General features: G+C 42.4%; 1 protein-coding gene across 1 annotated transcript; it reads right to left on the bottom strand.

Moving 5' to 3' along the window:
* Positions 1-1553: 1553 nt before the first annotated feature.
* fbxo33 (F-box protein 33) lies at positions 1554-17754 on the bottom strand. The gene is made up of 6 exons (XM_084382119.1): positions 17113-17754; positions 14523-14633; positions 12992-13152; positions 12689-12897; positions 12129-12426; positions 1554-10743 (listed from the first exon to the last, which is right to left on the bottom strand). Exons 1-6 carry the CDS (start codon positions 17556-17558, stop codon positions 10478-10480), a joined length of 1491 nt encoding a protein of 496 aa, XP_084238245.1. The 5' UTR covers positions 17559-17754; the 3' UTR covers positions 1554-10477.
* Positions 17755-19229: the final 1475 nt, after the last annotated feature.

Below are 19229 nucleotides of genomic sequence, written 5' to 3'. Positions count from 1 at the left end.
GCCCTTGAGACGAATCATTAGTCAAAGCAACCACAGACTGTGCTTTTCTTCATATTAAAGAAAGTCAGTAGAGTTGCTCCACAGTTTATAGCCGTACCTTTTGTCTCATAATCATAATAATTAAGAAATATCATGAAGCAGTGATATTTTCTGACATCGTTGTCGGACAATGAAAGTGTCATACTGTCTCAACAGGTGTGCGTCGAGGGAAACCGTCATTTTGTTGCGTCTGTCTGCTTTGGCTCTGTCGTTCAGTATCTCTTTCCCCTCTATTCACCTCCTCTGTCTCTGCTCATCGCCAACAAACAATTACCCCCGCGTTTCCCATTGTTGTGTTGCCATGGTGACACTGGTCAAATCTCATTTGGGAGTGTTTCATGTTGCTGTCCCTCTTGAGGGAAAGCCCTGCAGTGTCGGCCCACTGAGAAGAGCTCGTATCAGTGTTCCCTCCTCATCAGCTGTCCTCTTTGGCTGGAGTCTGTTTGATGTAACCATAAAGCCAGGGAACATTCATTAGCTTCTTTATTGGAGCTAGTTGAGCAATAAATCTATCTCGACTTGTGTAATCAAAAAGGTCCACTAGTAGGCTACAGTGGTTTCCAACCTACTGGAGCAGAACCCCTGTTTGTGACTCACCTGGCTACTACATCCTGTTTTGTTTCACTCCCACCAGTGAGGTTTTATTATGACTGAGGTAATATTCTGCAGTCGATTTGAGAAGGGGGTTAGCTGTAGATGACTTCCGCTGTGGTTTTACATCTCATTAGAGGAAATACAGCTGAAAGAACTCACAGATCAGTCGTCCACTGACCACCCAAGTCCAACAGTGAAGAGACTGTGAAACCTGAAGACTCAGATAACAAGCCTCCAGCGCTTAATAACCCTCGAAACTACAGCTGCAACAATTAGTCAATTTAGATAATTAGTTAATCATTCCTGTCATTTTTTCCAGCAAAAAGTCAAACATATGCGGTTCAGGCTCCTAAAATGAAAAGATTTGTTGCTTTCATTTGTAATTTGTGATAGTAAATGAAGAGTGTTAGGATTTTAGACTGCTGGTTGGACAAAAGAAGCAATTCAAAGACGTCTCTCTGGGCTGTGGAAAATAGTGATGAGCATTTTTCTCCATTTAAATTTTGTTTTAATAGACTAGATGATTAAAGGACACAAATTGTGCTTCTGTTTTAGCGCCTGTCTCTTTAAGGGCTGCTAACAACAACAGAGCAGCTGTCCTAAATCTATTCTTACATGCCAAGCTAGGTGTGAGGCGTAAATGTGTGACATGGTGATGTCTTAAGAAGAACAAACATAAAACACTGAAGAAAAAAAAAAACATGATAGGTCTCCTTCAATAGATTGATCAACAAAACAATGAGATTAATTGATAATGGAGATAATAATTACTTGCAGCCCTACGCCAAACAATTTACAGTAGTGATCATCTCTTTATCCTCAGAGGTCTGAGAATCTTATTGCTGTCTGTAGACATGTACCAAGAATTCAGCTGAAGCTAAAAACAGAAGGTAAAGAAAAAATAAGACAATGGAAGCAAATGACTTTTTAATGCTTTTATTCACTGACTAAAAGAAGAGGAGCATTCATTCAACATTAATTCAAATCAACATTCGGCAGGTTGACCTCTCAAGTGTACGCCATCTGTCAGTTAAAAGAGGTTTTATATGGAGGTTTGTAATGTATCCTCCCTTTTCTCCACAACAGAACCATGGATCAACACTGTTCTCGATGATAAAATCTGTCCTCTCAGCTGGAGAGGACTTGTTCCCTGCAGACTAAACCAAAACACGGCTGGAAAGATTTCAAGTCAGAGTTTCCTAGACAATTTAGGGACAGTCTTGGAGTGGACCTTTTCTTTGTTGGTTAGAGCAATTCTCAATTCTCATCCGTGTTAAAAACCAGCTTGCAAAATACTTCAACAGATGTGAAGCCATACAGCTTGGAGTGAGTCATGCAGATGCATTTCAGCTGAGTTAGACTTGATGTTTATAAAAATCGCTCGCAGATCTGATCTGGATATTTTTTAAGGAATGAGCGAAATGTATTTAAAATCTGCTCTGTGATCTGAAATCTGGTCTAGCTGTGTTTTGGGTCACATCTGGTTCCCTGCTTCCAGGAAGAAGGTAAAACCCACTGCTATGTGCTCACTTTAACAAACACAATCACACAGGAACATAACGCTCAGAATATTCAACATTGAGGATGGTAAAACCATTTTCGCAAAAAACACACAACAACATAGCTTCTGATTTACAAAGTCTGTGTGATTTTATAATATACTTCATGTTCAGAAATTGAACCCGGACATGTGTTGCATAAGAGTATACCACGGTAATGCATTGTTGATACCTATACAAATATGCACTGTGTGAGTTTATATATCTATTTATATAGTTTATATTTCTTCCTCTATGGTTTTCTAAAGACGCAGCCGGGCGCTGTCAGCACTGCTTGTGCCCCTTTGTGGCCACTAGTAAGACTGCTGTTATTGCAAACTGTCCTGATTTTAAACAAATGCACAACATTCGTACCACGATAAAACTAGGGGCCGTCTAGCCAGTCTCACAGAGACCAAGAGTGAGCCCGCCGTCACCGCTGCTGTCGCTGGGCTGGCTGACCAGAATCAAAAGATCTTAAAACTAAAATGATAAGATTTTCATAAATCATCATAAGGCCAAGTATTGTCATTGCAAGTTCTTATTAGTTTGTACGTCTTCATTTCTACTGTGTGACAGTGAGAAAAAGAAAAACAAAATATAAAAACAGAACAAAAACAGAGAGAAGAGTGTGGATTATATGCATTCCTCTTGCATAGTTGTGAGGCTGGACTGGGCAGCAGGCCTGCCTGCCTGGCTAATTAGGAGCTTTGGCTCTCCAGACTTGACAAGAAAGACTTTGTTTAGCAGCCAGAAACATCAGAGCCACAGTAGCTGAGATCTAAATGAAGATAGTTGGCTGACACTGAGCATGAATATCTATCAGTTCCTTGATATAGCCAGGCGCTACACACCAACCTCTGGGATATGCACCAGAGCGACTGACAGAGTTTGGCCAGGTTATGCAATCAGTGCCATTTTGTTGTTTCTTCTCTAGAAATGCAGTGTGACGATACATGATAATACCCTTAGTATCACCGTTATGCTGGGATCATCATCATATGCTGGCTGGAAAACCAGTTTTAGTGTCAGCTATGGCTGGAAGTTAAAACTGGAGGCTCTCAGTGTGGCTAACTGCTAATGGCCTTGCTCTGTCTGAACCTCCCCTTCACCCAGATTATATCAAACTCCACACACATCGATCTACCTCTGTTACGCAGGACTGATTTTATACCAGTGCAATGCACATCCAGTGTTTTTCTCCAAGTAACAGAAACATATATCAGGATGTTAATCAGATTCTTCACATTCCTGCATGAGTCCAGCCCTGTGTGAGCCCATTCAGAGGTCTTGCATGTACTGGTAGTAGTCTATGGTCTTAGCATTTCAATAAAAAAATAAAACAAACAGGAAGCGTCTGAAATCTCACATTGTGATGAAAAAACCCTGTCCTTTAATGGTAATCCCTTCAGAAACAAGTCACCTTCCCTGAAACTCTTTTAGAGAAGGCTTTAGGCCCAGAACCATCTCACTGCCTCTCTTCTACAGCTAGTCTGAGTTTCCAAAACATCCCAGAGTCAACATCACCAACTCTCAAGCTGGCATCGAGTCTGAGCGAAGATCAGAAGTGGAAGTGAAACTGGTCATGTGTGATGTGTGTCTGCCTGTGGCTCTGAGCCTGCGTTTAGACTGATGCAGATCTGACACAGTCTGCTGCTTTGGTACTAAAATAACACACTAACACTTCTGTCCACATCAAAACTATTAAGTAGCAGGAAAGAAGTGTCAAATCACACTCTTCGTATTTGAGCCTGGTAGGACACACTTATTAGGTCCTTGTGTGTCTACAGATCACAACAGTTTTAATAAACTGTCGACTGTCTCAGATGGACTACATGAGAGGCCAGCTCCGTGGATTCAATTACCCATCAGGCCACAGAGGGAGCCCTGTTATCTTCTGGGATTTCTCTATGAATGCATATAAAGAGCACAGAAAAAAACAAAACAAAACAAAGAGGTCAAAAGGGCAGATTGAACTGGCTGCGACCACATCAATTTACAGTAACTGCAGGTGATGGTCTCCTGAATAACTGACAGCCCATCTCCCCTCTAGAGCCTTCAAACCTGTCATTTAATGGCAGAACTCGTTAAAAATAAGGCTCTGCTAGCTGTGTGTCCATCAGTCTTTGTGTTTCTGTCTGCATGTGGTGTTAAGTAAGTCCAGCACAGACATGAGGTGTCCCCGTGCGTCCAGAGTGACTGTGTACTGTGTGTAATCATGTGTTTTGATGTTCTTTAACCTGGCAGATTGATTCAAATAGATGAAACCAACTCACTTCATGGACACAGTAGCTAGTCCTACATTTAAGCACAGCTGCTTTCATGCGTTACCTTTAGTGTACCGGACACAAAAGGCCCTGAAATGGCCTCAGTATGCTGAAGCGTCGAGTGAAAGCAAAGCTTGGTGTTGCAGTAACACACGTTAGAAACACGGTCGACCTTTGAAAGGGTGACACACTTTAAAACAGCCACTTCTAAATAAACAGGTATCACACCTCCGCTCTGCTCAGACCAGCTGGTAATCTGGTGTGACTAGTCAACACAAGCTGCATCCCTGATCTCTTCCAAAACATATCAACTCATTCAAAGTAAAAAAAATATAGCATATTTATATAGAGTCTAATTTCAATGCAGACACTAGCCGTGTAGTATCTGTTTGCTAGTCAGACTGCCTGAGCAACCCCCGTTTGGAATGTCCTGTTCTGAGCAGATCTCTAGCAGCGGATCACTTTACAGTTCCAAAAGCCGGAGGCTGAACACTTCCACACTGAATTTGACCTTGGCCACGGGCACACTGGCCTTTGTCCCAGCTGGGAGGCTACAATCTGTCAGAAAGTAGCTTGTGGAAGCATCTGAGGGAGTGTTCAGCCCCGGCGTGTTCTGATATTGAACCGAACCTCCTCGTCCTCCTCGCCTTTAGTTTTACATTCACTCACTCCTCACAGTGAAACAGGTGATGGGAAAAACAGAGAAGGAGGAATATGGTGATGAACAACATGGTCCAACTTTGTCACACTATTGAAGGACACTACACTGGAGTGACAGGCCTTGCTTTGCTCTGTGATGTCTCTGTAACATGCAGGAATTTGGGCACATTGTACAAGCTGTGCACCAATGCTGCTTACCCCTATTAAGTGACATATGATGTATATAGGGACACAACTATGCCTACATTTTGAACATGGGGTTCAGCCTCTAACACAACATTTGACCAACCTTTGCGTACAGGTCTGCTTTGGTCTCTTTTGACAGCAACCACACAACAACACAGATGACATTTTGCCTCATCCAGCACAGTCCGGTCCACAGTAAAACAAGGGCAGAGTTCAGACACACAAAATCAAAATGGTGGTCGTCAGTGTGAGAACCTAAGAGTGCAGTGGAACCACTACGAGTCAGGACAAAAGAAATGTCATGATGGAAAGCACTAGAAGGAGGTGTAGAGTAGAGAAGAATACTGGACCGGCCTCCTGCCAGTGTGTGCGTACATGGGCACTTCAGATAGACTTGTGTCTGGGTTTAGTTTGTTCCACTGTGGTCTTTGGCAGCTTAAAACACATCGAGGGAGGAGAACAGATCCAGTGACTCCTGTTACTCGTATGAGTGAGCTAGAGGCCTGAGCTATTGTAACTTTCCCTCCGATTGTACCCTGAGAACGAATGACTTCTGTTCCTGTTTCCTGCTGCAGCAGAAGTGATAAGACTACACTGCTGAACATGAGCCCCCCCCTTAAATACACACACGTACACGAATGCATGCAGAAAACACATGATGGCTGCACTGCTGACAACTTGTTCACACACACACACATTCATACCATCTTATTCACACGTTTCTACTAGATACTTTTGAATGCTTACATGAAAACTTGCGCAAAAGAAGAAAAGAAATACAGGCACGCTCCAAGAAAACTTAAAACACATGCGTGCTGAAACATTAACTACTGTAGCTTCTAATATTGCCTCCCTAAAGGGTGAACTAACAACATGACAAACAAACACACGGCTAATAATAAAGTGGGGAGAGCAGAGGTTTGAAAAGCAGACTCCAGAAGCTTTCAGGCACAAGATGGCTCAATATTTAGCTATAGGTGATGACACAAAGAGATCAGGGATAAGTCATCTCCCCACCGATAGTAGTTCTCAAAATGCTATGCTATACTGTGACTATTTGAATGTAAAGTAATGTGCCTGTCAGCATTGCCCCACTGGCAGAACTTTGTCTCACCTCTTTCTCTCCTGGCCAGAACAACACAGAGCTATTTCCACGCCATCGTCACTAAAATATTGGTGTGTTTTGGTAAAGAAACAAAAACTGACTGCAGCAATAATTAAGATGCCTTTCTGCTCTTGTGCTTATTGTCTACATCATCTTCATCATCCAGATTTGTGGCCTAAATTTTCCTAAAATATTTATATGATCACAACTTTTTTCATGATTAGAACAGTAGACATTTTCCAAATGGGAATATTATAGTTAAAAGGAAAATGTAATTCTGCTCTAGCTAACCATCACTCAGGGAAACCCACAGCCCCTCCTCTTATTCTGGGTAGAAACACGAGGGCCTCCGAACACTGCGATCTGATTCCAGTGTGCAGCCAATATCATGAGGGGAGTTGAGCAGACAGGAAACGGAGGAGGAAGCACACACGGTGGGTGAGGGTGGATTTAGTAAAATCAGCTGTTTAAAATCGGTTGTTTGTAAAGATCCATTTGCTCAGCTCAGATTATCTAGTTTGAAATTACATTCTACTATAGATCACTGTGATTTCACCCCCTCCTGATCAGGTGATGTCTACACACAATACACACTAATAACATGTTAAATCTCACATAAAGGAGCAAAGTTGTGCTCTAAAAAACAAAATGGCAGGAAAAAGTGCAGGGGGAGGAGGAAGATAAGATAAAAACCAACATATTTTGGTCTGAATGTGTTACGTTGGTATTACGATGCCCTCCAAGTGTGTGAGTGTACAGCCACAGGCAGCCTTTAAAAGAAACTCTTGGTACCAGAGTGCATTTATCCTGAGATATGGACCAAGGACTAGAGCGATTATCATGGCTAAACCATCAAGGTCCCTTAACAGATAAGCAGACATTTGGTAACCGCAGGCCCACCAACTCATGGACCAATTCATTCAGAACGAAGCAAAGTGCTGGCACATTGTATAACTCTGGTTCCATATCAGTCTGAGGGGGAAAATTGCAGGTCGACCATGTAAACTACAGACCTTGATATGGACCTTCACAGTCTGCAATGTCTGTGCCCCGACCTTTAAAGTGCCATGGTGTGCACAACAGTAACTGAGCTGAAGCCATCTGGGAGGGTAACTTTCCAAACAATGGCCAGTTGACAGTATTTGCCTATGGAAGTTAGGCTCAACCTAACTTTGATTTTACTTGTAAAATACCAACTCAGCTCAGGAAATGCCTAATAAGACCCGAGTGTACCACAGCAGCCACAACACTGGAGCACCAGATGGAACCATACCTGGTCCAGGTCATACTCACAACTTAGTTTTTGTGGAGCACAAGATATTTGGTCTGGCTCGAGCCCTGAACATGGCGTGCTTGTACCTCCACAGAGCCTCAACAACATATTTCATTTATTAGGGCAAAGGCATTATGTCGGTAAATTTTCAAAGAGACGATGAAAGGCGACTATGATTCAATCAAAGTAATGCCTTCCCCCTAGTTAATGGAAGCCAGCTAGACAGATCCACTGTGCCAGACAGGAGTTGTTACAACTACATTCAGTTCAGACATTAATTGGGCCCAGCAGGTCCTCTATGACAGCATGGATTTTCTTCCACGGCCACTCTCCGTCCCCCACATCATCTACTGCAGATATTAAACATGTGCAATGAGCAGATTGGTTTTGCCATCCTTTAGTCTTTATCAACCTAAATCTTTGAAAACAAATGTATGATTAGGTTTGCTGACACCCCCAACCATGGTGGAGCGAGGGTTTATCAGATGGCAAGATAAACAACAGCATTAATAACAACAACAACTGTATCCAGAAAACAAGGGGCTGTTTCCAAGGCAACTGTGACTCAAGAGGAAATAAAAAAAAGACAATATCTCACACTTACTGATTGTTTCACACACCCTACTCGACCACTGTCCTGGTCAAAGTGATGTAAAGAGCCTACCTGAGACTGACAGAGAAAATCTTCACCACAGAAATACGCCACACGACCCAAAACCTTGTTGTGCTGTAGGTGCCACTTCTTGGAAAAATAACCAGCCTTGGCCGTCAGTGGGACCTACAATGTCCGAACTCATTTAGGCAGCAGCTGTGGCTGTTTGTGGCAAGCTGTGCATCTGCCAAATTTCTGTGGAAATGATAGCTATACAGTTAGCCTTCAATAATAACAAAAACCCGACTGGCCAAGAGAATGACAGAATGAGAGTTAAGTTACATTCAGTACACACTTTTCTTTTCCCTGTTCTTTAGCGTGAAAAGTTTTACTCCATAACAAGAAATCCACCAATGACAAAAGAAATTGTTCCTGCCTACAAAACAGCTGGCGTGACTGCGAAACCTTAGGAAGCTGTGCCTACAGAACACTGGTGTTGTTTTAGCATGGCCTCACCATGAACTGTGAAGTAGTCACAGAGATTTCTATATATGGCATTATGGAATGAAAACCCTTTTTCTTGTTAGAATAATGCACAACTATTTAAAGATTTTTGAATCTCAGAGCCCTTCATATGATGATGCACACTCTGTTCTTTTCTTTAACTTAAGGACTTGACATTTTCCTACGAAAGGGCTCTGGAATAGTGACACAAGTCTGAAAGTCTTGACCTCTAGAGGAGAGCAAAGGCAGCTATATTCACCGTGAATATAGAATAAAGTTGCAAAGATTTACAACCAGCTCACTACAGATCAAAACAAAACAGAGTTGGGGTGAGTCGTACTGTGACGGGCTGAATCTTATAGTTTGGCTCTGAATGTCGGTCGGAAGACGAGGCTCCCTATGTAATCGACTAGTGAGGCTTCTTAAAAAGTCGACAGGTGAGCAGGGTGGGAAGTGTGTCGGCTGCAAGCATGTAACAATATTCTCCGTAACACCATCAGTAAGGTGCTCAAAATCCTTAATAAAACCATTCGGCTTTGGAATGCCACTCACTTTACAATGGACATAAATCTGAGTCATAGCACTGACATGGCTGTTGCTGAAAACAACATTAAAACTGATGAGCACCTGCCACATTACAGTGGACACTCCCACTCTGCTGGCAAGGCTCTTAAACAAGTGGACAAGTGCACAAGGTGCTCTTTCAGAACAACAGCAGAAGCAGCTAAGGTTGTGTTACCAAGGAAGTGATTGATCGGTTTGTTCACAGACTCCAACTTTTGTCAGAGTGGAGCAGACAGACAGACCGACACAGAGCAAAGATTTCCAAAAAAAAAAAAACTTTCACAACTAAAGCTAGAAGCTTTTGTTGGAACACACATTCCCCCCCTAAATCCCACCGGTCCATCACTCAACCCGCCTGCCTGTCCTGTTCTAGCGGTGAGCAGGATAATAATATATCTGTATTTAAATACACACAAAGCCTATACAGGCAAGGGAACCACCACACAGGAAAAACAAGGTTATACACAGAGCAGGGAGAGATCAAAAGCGGTCAAATAAAAAAAAGAAACAAAAAAGAATAAACAAATCATAGTTACATCATACAGAGGCTCTGGAGGTTATTATGGTGAGGAGAGACATCGAGCTCTGAATACTTGTTGATCAAGACCAGACCAGACTGGGCCATGCCAGACCAGAGCGCACTGAGAGCAGCAGAATGACCAGATTCAGCAGACTAATTAAAGTGGTCATAACTCAAGTCTAGTCTGTGGTCAGAGTACACAGATTGGTATGCCGTCAAATGAATATCAAGTATTTATCAGAAAAAAATAGAATATCCAATTTTAATGGGGTAGTCGTAGTTGGAAAATGGATTTAAAACATCAAAATATTTAATTTGTCTATCCAAGTTACTGGCTTACTAGATAAACAAAAGGCAAAGCTGGAAAACTAAATCGTTTAGAAAATGGTAGGACTTGACGTGTGCTAAAATCCCTGTGAAAGAAACGCAAAAATAAAAGTAAAATTAAAACAATCAGCTCACATAAGTTCACATAATGTAATTCATAGATTGTTTTAAAGATCCAGTTGAGATTTCTCACTTAGGTCTGCTTTAGGCCTGGTGCAGAGGTCTGAGTTGACTTGGACTTGGTTGGTCTGGCCTGGTCTTGATGCACTTTAAGCTGTGATTGGATGTGTTGGATTGGCCATCCCTGCCTACATGCCCATGCTGAAGGCGTGCAGCTCGCGGTGGAAGTGCTGGGTGGGTTCAGACAAAACCAGGCTGGAATCCAGGCAGGGGTGCCAGACGCGGCCGAGGCCCAGTGACACCTCCTTGACCAGGTTGTGAACTGGGTCGCCCTCCATGCACACCGACTGGTCCGGATCGAAGTCGATGCTCTCCTCGGAGACGGTCAGGACACGGAGACTGGAGCCACGCAGCCGAGAGATGGCCACCAAGTTATGGGACCATACAGTGTAACCTACAGAGAGAGAGATGTTCAGGGAGGTTGGACTAATCTATTAATTAATTAATTAAAGATAAATACTGAAAATGCTATACACTCAAAATACCACTGGATACAAACAATGACATAATATATGATGATATTATGAGAAAAAGAAAAAACGTGGTTGCCAATTTACTGTACTTTTCTTTTGTTTCCCTATTCATACGTTCCTCACATAGATGCCTGGATGAACCAACCTGACCTTAAAGACACTGGAGGACAAGTGGCAGTTGCTAAACGCATTGACAAAACAGAAATATTAACAATGCAATGTCTAGACTGAGTGGTTTGCAGTAAAAACATGCTATTGTCACGTTTGAGATTTTACTCCTCACACAGAAAACTGCTTCACATCAGAAATTAAACCCGCTGCAGTTACCCGCAGTGCTACAAAGACCATTGGCTTCTTTCAGATCGTTTTGTTTGTTTTTGCTGCCAGAAACTTTACTAATTGGTTCAATCTCACCGCTCTAATCAGCACAAAGCAGAAAGTGGTTTTCAGCAAAACTAAACCCACTGTAAACTTCCCACATGGCACCCGACTTCAGACAGACAAAGTTGGTGACTGACTTGTGAACATAGCATTTAGCAGTTAATGAGCTAAGTATTTCTCAGGAGTTGGTGGAGAGCAAAAGAGAGCTGAGGGGAAACTTAAATGTGAGGTGGCCAGAAACAAAACATAAAATGATTGATTCAATTGATGAATCAATTAACGTTGATTAAATGTTTAGTGGTTTCACCTGGCTTTGATAAAGAACTTCTGTAGGGGCCATTATCTTGAGTTACCACAAGTACAATTAATATGGCCACTGAAAATTAGCTGACATCAATCATGGAAAGTTCAAATTTTCAAACACTTTTGAAAAGCACATTTGAATGTCAAAATTGAAATCAGGTTTCAACAACAGATCTAGAAGTAATGTGTAGTAGTGATAACATGTGACTTGAAGCTATCTCAGATTTACTGTCAGTACGTGAACACCCCCCCGTCTGTTCACCCTGCTGCCATTTGGTAAAAGATACAGATATATCCACTGCCATACCACCAGACTATGAAGCAGCTTCATTCTTCAGGCCATGAGACTCTTGAATTCATCATCAACACTCCAAATAGATGTAACAGGACTCAAAGGCAAATCCTTGGCAAATAAATCTAACTTGTACCTCGTTTCTCTTTTTGTAGCTTCCAACTAATAGTCAAGTCTAAAGCAGATCACTCCAACCAAGCCTGAACCAATTTATAAACTATGCTTAACTACTTCAACCACTTGTGTGTGTCATCATAAAGTTGGCCCAACAGACCACAATAAAAGTAAAGTCACTTACGGGGTACCCCTGCATTAACAAGCTGAACTCACCATGTATCACCAGTACAGCCAGCTGAGTACATCTCCATGCCAAGAGGACCAATGGGTCTTCGTTCCGATTGACGCTGAGGTCAGGGAAGTCGGGGTCATCCCTCAGGAGCAGGAAGTGAGTCAGCGTTTTGTTGTACTGCTGAGAGATGAGCTCCAATGTGGCGTCGGACACCAGTGTATTGTAACTGTCGAGGTGGAGGCGCTCCAGAGGAAGGCTTGGCTTTAGGACCCTGAGGAGCTCCGAGCTGTCCACCTCCAGGGCCATGATGTACACTCGCAGGTTGCCACTCACGCGAACCTGAGGAGGATCATGAAAACTTGACTGAGTAACATACGGAGATTTAAACTAACTCAAAGCTGGAGGCGGCGGTGCGAGACCAAAAAGCGGCTATGTAACTGTTGTTTCAATGGCATAGGGCATTTCAACCAACATTTACATGTAGTCATCAAATGGAGCAAGTGGCTGGCGTGGAATTATTTGACTGAGAAACTAAAACCATTTTTGCACCAAAATCAGCGAGCATATATCTAAAAGGGGTATAAGAGGGTTGTTGCATTACCAGTGCCTTCCAATCATCCTCTGTAGCTGTTCCTTCTAATGGTTTGAACTCCAGGGCAGCGCCGTTGAGCAGCAGGGAGAGGCGATGCAGTGGAGTTCGCCGTGGAGATGCCAGCAGACCACAAAGCTCAGATGTCAAATCAGAGAAATCAAGAGCCAGAGAGTGAAGATTAGATAGACGATCCAGCTCTGATGGAGAGATGAGGGGACCTGAGGAAAATTCAGGAGAGGTGTCATGGATTTAAACTGACATAATACGATTTAATTGCATTCACAGTTACAAACAGATCCTTCCCACACATACCCAGCTGGTGGTCCAGTAAACTGAGGTGCTGCAGGGTCTCAGCTGAAGGATTCGACAAGCAGGCTAAGGAGCAGGGAGTTACCAGACCCAGCATGAAGCTACAAGACAACCACCTCAGCTGCCTGCTGTTAGACAACAACTCCATGAACAACTGCTGGATTCTGCAGAGAGCACAGAGGAAGGGTAATGAAGAGAGGGATGAGGAGAATTAGCTTCAATTCACTTTACCAAAAGGACTACAGCTTCCTGCATGTTAAACATAAGACACCATGAGAGCTGTCTAGTTAATCTAAAGCAAACAACCTTTTGAGCGAGGAGAGAAAAACAGAATCAAGATCAGGATACACATTAGTGCAAAGAGAAAGATAAACAATGGGTAAACCCTGCACTGCGAAAACTTAATTTTTTAAATGATATTTTTTCACTTATTAAACTCTGTTGTGGCCTTCATAATTCAGTACAAACATTTACTCAACACACGGGGTCTTCTTTATTTGGCCAATCTGAGTTTCAGTAAAGCAGTCTGAAAAAGCTAGATTGTGTCAAATCCTCAGACCTGTCCTACAAAGAAGGACATGAAGAAGAAGGTGTGCATTGACATCACATTCTCATGTAATGCCACCCACCTCACTACCACCAAGTTGCAAAGCAAACCCACACTGGTTGCTATGAATGTGAAGGGCTGCGATATCAAAAGGACAAGTAATCACGACTAGTAATAATCCATACACTGTTCTGGACAATCAATTGGCTGTGTGCGTTGAAATAGATCCCATAATTGAATATTCTGACACACACACACACACATATATACAGTATACACAGTGCAACATCAGTAAATTAACATTTGACTGAACAAAGAATAATGTCCCCAAGCCCATGCTGAGACATCCCTGATATCAACAACTTATATTTTATCAGAATTTGAAGCGCTGGCATGAGGAGAACTTCAGATTTGACCACAGTTTCTAAAAATGTTCCATTAGGGTATAAGATATATCATCATTTACAATTCTCAGTCTCTAAACAATCCCTCTCCAGAGACTGATCCAAAGAGAGCCTACTGCTCCTCAGCACTCAGAGTTACATTAAAGCAACAGTTTGTTGACAGAAAGCTGCTCACACACAGCAAGGGCTTTATGTGGACAGGTTGTCATTGTGCAGTGTGGTGATGCTGGAGCTGCCTTGTGCCAAACTGTCTTAAGAACATCTACCAATTTTGTATATTATTATCATTCTAAAACACCAAAGACACACAATCTTTTCAATTCAAAGTAAGGGTGCCAACAGTGCCATTTTGTAAATAACACTCCCACGCAAACATTCACAGAATATCAAAATCACAACAAATACTATCTTGTCCATTCATGCTCTGCGATTACTCATCCCAATATAACGCCATGTTGCAGTCTTATATAAAGCAAATTCTATTTGCAATCCAAGAACCACTCTCTGGACAGAAACAAATGCTGAATCTAACCATTTCTGACAGTGGACAGAAAATGACTGATGTTGCTGTGCTCGGGCTTACTCATTGATCTTTTTGTCTCCCTGGTGGATTTGGTGTAGGTTGGAGCTGTCCAACAGTCCCTCCTGCTGGAGAATACAGGTGTCTCCATACAGACTCAGCTTCTGCAGATTTCTAGAGAAGGAGAGAGAGAATGTTTTAAGTACAGAGAAGAAACGACGAAAAGATATTCAATACAAGATTAATCTATGCTGAGTAACAAGTCCTCTTAGCAACACTGAAGATGTTTTTGGAGCTAAATGCTCTCTTTTGAACTAACTGACAAGCAACTGTCAAAACACAAAGATATGTGTGTTTTATCCATTTAAGCAATATGTTCAATTTTACATTTAAAAACAGATGGGTTGGTTTCTTCTTGTGGTCAATTCTTATTCAAACCTGAGTAAATATTACTGTAGACAACAGCAAATAAACACTAGTGAGTGTCGGGGTGAAAAGTGTGAGGTAATCGTAATTATTGAGACATCTGTGTCATAAAGAAAAGTATAAGACCCCATATTTTTGTGAGCATGCTGAACAGACTGACTTGACAGACAGCTAAGCCTCAATCGCAGTTTAGGGGTGGGAATCACAGAGTAACTCACCATACAATACGAGTCACTCTTGAAAAAGAGATGTTAATCTCAATGAGGCTTTTACCTGGTTAAATATATATATATATATATATAAAAATATAAACAAACTGTAGCCTTTTATACAATCTAGCCCTGGCTGTGTTTATTGCTGGGCCTCCTATCATGACAGAATGATGGCTCCCCTTTATTGCTGCACTGTTTCATATCCTTGTACCCATCTGGTAGCTGGCAACAATCAAGCAGCAGACTATATGCCAAAAGTTCATGCTTTTAAAAGCAGTCAAGGCAAATACAGAGGTCACAATGCACCCAGTTACAACACGCTTTCTACATCTGTTTGGATGATGGTGTTGAAAATCACCACTGTAGGTTGTGGGAAAAGATTATTAACCACACGTGCGACATGCAGCCACATGACGTGGGCCTACCTACTGGGTACAGTGCACATTATGTTTCATGCAGCCCATTTCCTGTAAATCAGCTGAGAGCTAAGCTTCAAAAAATGCCTCTGCAGCAAACCACCAGCAGTCTCATGTGGAGCTACTTAACCTGCTAATTAGGGAACAATTAGTTATCTATTCTCATTACTTTAAACGTGTACCGATACCAGTGGATTTGGAACAAAGTTAGCTTAATGAAAAACTGACTTTCTGTCACCTGATAACATGGGAGCAAACATTAGATATGGCAGCTGGTGTTTGTCAGTGGTCAACAGGTTAGACTTGGCAAAAAAATAGTGAAAAGCAATAAAATATCAGATATCATCATTAGCAGAGAATGGCATATTTTATCATGACATACTGCTAAAAAATCCTAAACCAGTGAACTTTTTATTGCTGGTTTAGTTTTGGCAGTCAGGTAATAAGGAACTGAGCAGGGCCTGCATCCTGCGCAGACTGGATTTGAATCTTGGTTTCATAATATTACAACACGTCTTCAGAGTGTACCAAACACCTATCTTCATGACAACCTTGGTACGCGAAGAATTAATGTACTGTTTTGTACTGACAGGAAATCATACAAGTCATGCTCCAACCACTGCAACCCTTGTTTATTTCCAGATTCTGAGTTGTCTATAACTTCCAATATTCTCCACTAAAACCACGTTGAAAAGCTGAGCAAATTCAGTGTGTATGCTGACACCTTGATGTAGGTTTTTGTCGGTGGGCTTTTGAACAGAAAATGTTGAAAGCTGCTCAATGAGAAGGAGCCACACAACAGAAAAAGGTTTCAGCCCCCTCAGCAGAACTAAGACATGCACTGCACAGCTTTGGATGGGGTGCTGGTTCAATACTACAAATGACCGTGGAGAATAATAGAGAATGTGGGAGAAGGTATGACAGACAGGAGCTCTGCACTACATTCAGGGATCTTAACATTCAAAGTTTCACACATAGTACTTACTTCCATAGCAGAAAAGAGCCAAGTGGCTAGATTCCATGTATACAACACATAAGTGAATATATCCTCCAGTGTGCAACTAAACACCAGAGCTAAATGTATATACACATTCACATACACTGCATATGTGTGTGTGTCAGTGCTGATATCAGCAAGTCGCAGCCAACAAAGCCTTCTCTAGCCACCACCAGTGCTGCATTGTATCTATTGGTATGAAGACCCCAATGTAACATAGAAAAATAGAACTGGCAACAAAAGAAACGCAGACGAGCGTTTGACTTGGCATTAACCCTGAAGCATACATCATACACACCGTCTTTTGATGCGTGTATGTGTGAAAAGAAGTAGTTAAATGCTGCTTTATTACCAGCATCTTCGGAGGTATGATGATAACGTTAGCTACTAACTCCACTGCAAAGACATGACCCGCTTACGTAACACCTAATGTCAGGGTTTGTTTATAGCTAACTAAGCTAGCTAGCTGCTAGCTTACTGCGACGCATCAGACACCATGACATTACAAACAAATGAGCGGCTGTCATACGAATTCCTGTTCAGAATTGAATACAAACAAACATTCACGAAGGGATTTTAGACAATTTGCATGTTAACCCTACCTGTTGTTGCGGATGCTGGAGAACACACACAGCACCTGGTCCAAATAGGTGGCCATGGCGTCTCTCCATCGCTCGGAGAGCTGCGGGTCATTATCGGGACCGGGAGGCTGGTCCATCCTGGTGGACGACGGGCCGCTGTTCAGAGGACTCAGGTAGCCTTCCACCGGTGCCAGTTCAAGCTGCAGCTCACGCACGAAGGAACCGAACTTCCGCATGAGAAACTCCAGCCTCGGGGTCTCCTCCGAGCTGGAGCCGCCGCCGCCGTTACACCCACCACCTATCCGCAGTTTGAGCTCGGTCCACAGCGCAGGGTAGAAGAGACACTCCCTCCATCGTGAACACACGGCCGAGGCCCGGAGCTTGTCTCGGTCGGACAGAAAGGAGAATATGTGAACGATAAGCTCGCTGGGCAAAGCCATGGCTCCGACACCCCCGCACAGAGCCATGGCGAGCTAAGAAGGCTGCTGTCAGAAAGCCGAGCAGATACAAATTAAATGTCACAACCGTTTTTAAAAGCCCAGCGCGGCAAGCGGCGAGTATCAGCGACACTTCTTCCTCTCGGTGAAAACAAACGTTTTTAAAGCTTTGCCTTCAATACTATTGGACCGAACCACTGTTGTTAAATGCACGGGGAACAAAACAATCCTCAGAAATATTCAAAAAATGCCTGTGAAGGGAAATGTGTCCTTATTTGTATTTGGTAGAATCACGATTATACTTATTCAAACACATAATTGTTTAGTGACATTTCCACTGGAGTCTTGATAAGCTGTGATTGTATCGCCTCATTGTCAAGTGAATGGTTTGGTCCTGAGTGCTGTTATTTTTGCCATACTGCTCTGCTCCACTGGGAGGCGCTGTTTCGCAGCAGGGAAAAAAAAAACACTGAAGCCAACACGTGATCTTTATTTTGGAGTTGGTTCCCCACCCACCCAGACACAACCCCTCCTGTTCAGTTCACACCCCGCTCCGAAGACGTTACAGGGCGAACAAAAACCACACCGCAGCATTAAATTGAAGTGGCAACAGTCTGACAAAACAGCCTGACAAAAAAAAAGGCATTCCACACTAGTTCAACTTCTTTAGCACAACAATAAATGAAATTCTTAGCTCTCAGGCTCCCTCCCACAGTGCTCTCACAGATATGTATGACACATTTTAATCTAAGGAAAAAGCATTAAGTGTGGCAGCTAAAATAAAGGAATATATACGAGATGATATACGACAATGGTAGACAGGTAAGTAATAGTAAACACAGCCTACAAATAATCATGTAGTAATGAAGTAAAGTATATACATAATGAGACCTGTTTGTACGCAGGATTGATACCTATTCATAGACGTTGGAAATAGGGGTGCCAACATCGACATCTTCCCTTCACTGCACCGGACGTTTTTCTTTAAATAAATAATTTTTGCTTTGATTTGTCTGACTTCGTTTCTAATTATATTTGCATCATAAAATTGGAATGAATGAATGGAAATGTGCACAGTCAACTATGGCACGCCAATGCGCAATTTCCTTTTAATCCCAAATCAAGTTGGAAATGTGCGCACATGGATTATTGATATCAATAGTTCTTTACAGAGAATCATGGCCACAACAGGAAGACGAAGAAAATGAATATTTCTGGCACAGAAAACGAGGTGCTTGTTTGCTTTTGAGGTTAGAAAACATTTGTTATCAGTTCTCCCATTCACGTTGTTCTTTAGCAGTGCGAGGACAGTGAAATCCATGCATCCATCAGCATTACGCACGAGTGTCAGCGTATACAGCGATGAGACTGGCTGCTTCACGTGCCCAAATCATGCGCGACAATCAGTGGTATCCCTCAGCCTGGGATATCGTTTGAAAATGGATGTTTGGTACACGAACACTATTTATCTATTGAAGTTGAGTTACGGTGGAGAAGGCAGAGTGTATGTGCGGAGACTGCGCTGTCTCCAGTGCGCTCTGTGCGGCATGACAGCGCAGTCGTGTCCACTGCAGCGATTTCACACACTACATGAAAACTAAAGTCGTACTTTGTGAAACATGCACAGTATTCATTCTTTAATAATTTTTTTTATTTAATCTTGGATTTCTACAATCGATTATAAAACAATAACGGGCCGGC

This window comes from Pagrus pagrus (genome assembly GCF_965226575.1).
Source record: "Pagrus pagrus genome assembly, chromosome: 18".
NCBI lineage: Eukaryota > Metazoa > Chordata > Actinopteri > Spariformes > Sparidae > Pagrus > Pagrus pagrus.
The sequence above is the reverse complement of the archived record's forward strand: the minus strand, read 5'-3'. Positions and strand labels throughout refer to the sequence as shown.